Raw genomic sequence first — 3,481 nt, 5'->3', positions numbered from 1 at the left:
TTGTGAAAAGGAATTTTCTGCGACATCCACTTGGGCAAATCATCAAGATCTGCTGCTGGCAGCTCCCTTTGTATTTGCCAACCAATGTGCTGGATGGGAGAAAAGTCTGAAGCAGCTGCAGGCCATGATAGCACATTTAGGTCACACAGTCAGCTCACAGTAACATGTATGACATGCAGGCTGGTGTTGTCATGTTGAAAAATTGCTCCTGGGACACTTTATCGAAACGCCCGTAGCACTGGATTCACCACCAAATAAATGCAATGCCAAGCTGTTAGTGTACCGGGAATGAACACTAGCTGGTTCCAGTTGCCGTGATCCCGTGAGTAAGGATGTAATTTTCACTCGTGAAGACCTTTTCATGGCATTGCCCATAAGTTCTCCAAATAAATTTTTGCCTATGATGGCATGCAAGACAAATGTGGGTCTCATCACTGAAGAGGATTGACCTTCATTTCAGCCTCCATTGACATCTTGCTCTGCACCATGATGTCCTTGAGTTTGGTGGTGTGAGCTCAATGGAACACCTGGATAACTATCCCATTAAGCATATCTTGGACGTCATTGGTCGGCAGTTGCAAATTGAGCTGCCAGCAACGGATCTTGATGATTTAAGTGCATTCATTGTAGAAAAACATTCCGCACACAACCATTAATAGCATCATTGATAGTAGCTAAGGCAGTAAGTGTGGAGATTTCTGCACGTGGCGCTCATACTCCATATTGAAAAAATCAAGATATTTTGAAATTGTTGTTTCCATTTTGGCATCATTTGCAGCAGATTAGTAACATGTCTATACATCCTGTGATTTTCATAATTTCATGACTCTTCCTTCTTGGTGTTGCAATTTCAATGTATTGGTTTAATTTATAGTTCGATACAATATACCATCCTTTAAAAATAAGTTTTCTGAACTCTGAAAAAAAGGACTAAGTGTGTACTAAAACTTTAACAGCTAATATATTTTTTACTGCTCTTTTAACTTCTGCATTTTTAAAACTGTAGATGATAGGATTCAATAATGGGGATGCCACGGTGTAAAATATGGAGAATACCTTGTCAATACTGTCTAAATTTAATCCTAAGCTTGGACGAAAATAAATTCCGAATACAGTGCTATAGAATGAGATAACAACAAAAAGGTGGGAGGCGCAGGTGGAAAATGCTTTGTGTCTTCCTTCTGCTGAATTAATTCCTAAAATATTATATATTATTAACACATAAGACATCAGAATGACGATAAAGGAAACAACCCCCATTATGAAAGCCATCAAAAAGACAACAAGTTTTCGGATGTAAGCGTAGACACATGTGAGCTTCAGAAGTGGGGGGATGTCACAATAGAAGTGATTTATTTCATTGGAGCCACATAAAGGGAATTTAAAAACCGTTATGGTATGAGTGATGGATGCCAAGAAGCTGCTAAAATAGGTTCCAGATACCAAAGCCCAGCACGTAGACTTGTTCATAATGCTATGATAAGCAAGTGGTTGGCAAATTGCTACGTAACGGTCATATGCCATAGAAGTGACCAAGAAGCTCTCAGATGTGGCAAACATAGCAAAAGTAAACATTTGAGTGGCACAACCCAAGAATGAAATAGTCTTGGACTCCGAGGTAAAATCTGCCAGCATCTTGGGGGTAATAGTCGAAGAATAACATAGGTCTACAAAAGACAAATGACTAAGGAAAAAATACATGGGAGTATGAAGATGATGGTTCATCACTATTAAAATCATCAAACAAAGGTTACTCAAGAAGGAACAGGCATAGACGATTAAAAATAGAATAAATAATAGTAATTGAAGACCAGGCTCCTTGGTTAATCCTATCAAAATGAACTGGGTAAAAGCCGTGTGGTTCACAATGTTCATTATGAATCTAAACAAGAATTAAAGAGAATTATAGTTCAACACATACATCTAGGATCCTCTCATTTTATTAGAGATGAAAATGTCATACAAAAATTGTTTTTTAATGGTTTATCATATATCTATAGTGTACAGAGGAGCAGAACGATCCATGGAGGACTGAGTTTGAGTCCAAATTTCGGAAATTTGCTGTTTCCCCCAAATTCAAACACTTTGAGATTCGATTTGCAAAAAAAAACTTTCCTTGCACCATTTCTCACACTGCTGAAGCTTAAGAAAGCTGATTAATGTATTTTTGCATGGACACATGGGCATACTCATAATGCCCTGCAAGTTTTCACATCTAGTAGATTATCATACCTTGTACAGTGGTGGTCAGTACCTGGGCCATCACAGACCAGCAGCTCTTAGTGGAGCACAGTTTGTACAGCAGAGTCGTTTTCTACCTCCCGAGTCACTGGGTAAGTCTGTCTCTCCTGTCGAGTGTAAGCTCTTATGGTCAGTGGGGTCCACTCTCTTCTGTAGTGTGTGCTCTTCTGGTCAGCGGGGTCCTCTCTCGCTCTCTCTTGTGCAGAGTGCAAGCGCTTATGGTCTTCTCTCCTATAGAGTATAAGCTCTTATGGTCATCGTAGTTCTCTTTCTCTTCTGTAGAGTGTAAGCTTTTCCTGGCTCTCACAAGTAGAGTGTAAGCTTTTATGGTAAGCAGGGTCCTCTCTCTCGCCCTCATCTGTAAGGTGTAAGCTCTAATGATCATCGGGGTCATCTCTCTCTCCTGTAGAGTATAAGCTCTTATGATCAGCAGGGTCGTCTCTCTCTCTCTCCTGTAGAGTATAAGCTCTTATGGTCATCGTGGTTCTCTCTCTTCCTGCCTCTCACCAGTAGAGTGTAAGCTTTTATGTTCAGCGGGGTCCTCTCTCTTTCCCGCACCTGTAGAGCATAAGCTCTTACATTCAGCGAGGTCGTCTCTCTCTCCTGTAGAGCATAAGCTGTTATGTCTGAAAGGGTCTTTTCTCTCTCTCACCTGTAGAGTGTAAGCTCTTATGTCTGAAAAGGTCTTTTCTCTCTCTCACCTGTAGCGTGTAAGCTCTCATAATCAGTGGGATCTTCTTTCTCTGTCCTGTAGAGTGTAAGTTATTATGGTCAGTGGGGTCTTCTCTCTCTCTCCTGTCCCCCTTATGTATTTTCTAAGCAATTACAAATTTTCAAGTATTGAGATTCATGCAAATTTATTAACCGCGAATCAAACTTTGAGGAAAAATTCAGGAAAACTGTGAATTTGAATTTCAAAAGATCTCATCTCTACTATTTTATGCTTGGTTCTTTAAAGTCATATGTAGATTGTGATGTAATTAGAGGCCAAAAATTAGATGTGGTAGGTAAAAAAATTTTTATGTGGTAAAGCTATAATTTAGCACAAAAAAATTATAAACTTAATTTCCCGTGGATCAACAAAATCTTATATTGGCCATGAAAAGTTATATTGATATGAAAAAAATAACTTCATAATTTGACTCCCTGCATGCATCCTTTTCTTGGAAATTGTTTGAATTGCTGTCCATTACTGTGATCCACAAACCTTATACTATGACCACATCATCTAATGGGCGAT

The 3,481-nt window shown here is 39.3% G+C and overlaps 1 protein-coding gene across 1 annotated transcript; it reads right to left on the bottom strand.

The window, feature by feature from the left end:
* Window positions 1-930: 930 nt before the first annotated feature.
* LOC141167353 (olfactory receptor-like protein COR4) lies at window positions 931-1,875 on the bottom strand. Its single transcript, XM_073654769.1, has one exon. The coding sequence runs from the start codon at window positions 1,873-1,875 to the stop codon at window positions 931-933; it is 945 nt and encodes a 314-aa protein (XP_073510870.1).
* Between the last annotated feature and the right edge of the window lie 1,606 nt (window positions 1,876-3,481).

The sequence above is a fragment of the Phyllobates terribilis genome, unplaced genomic scaffold (genome assembly GCF_046119375.1).
Source record: "Phyllobates terribilis strain yellow unplaced genomic scaffold, ASM4611937v1 Scaffold_11__3_contigs__length_659146591, whole genome shotgun sequence".
NCBI classification, from domain to species: Eukaryota; Metazoa; Chordata; class Amphibia; order Anura; family Dendrobatidae; genus Phyllobates; species Phyllobates terribilis.
This window is presented reverse-complemented; position numbering and strand designations above follow the sequence as displayed.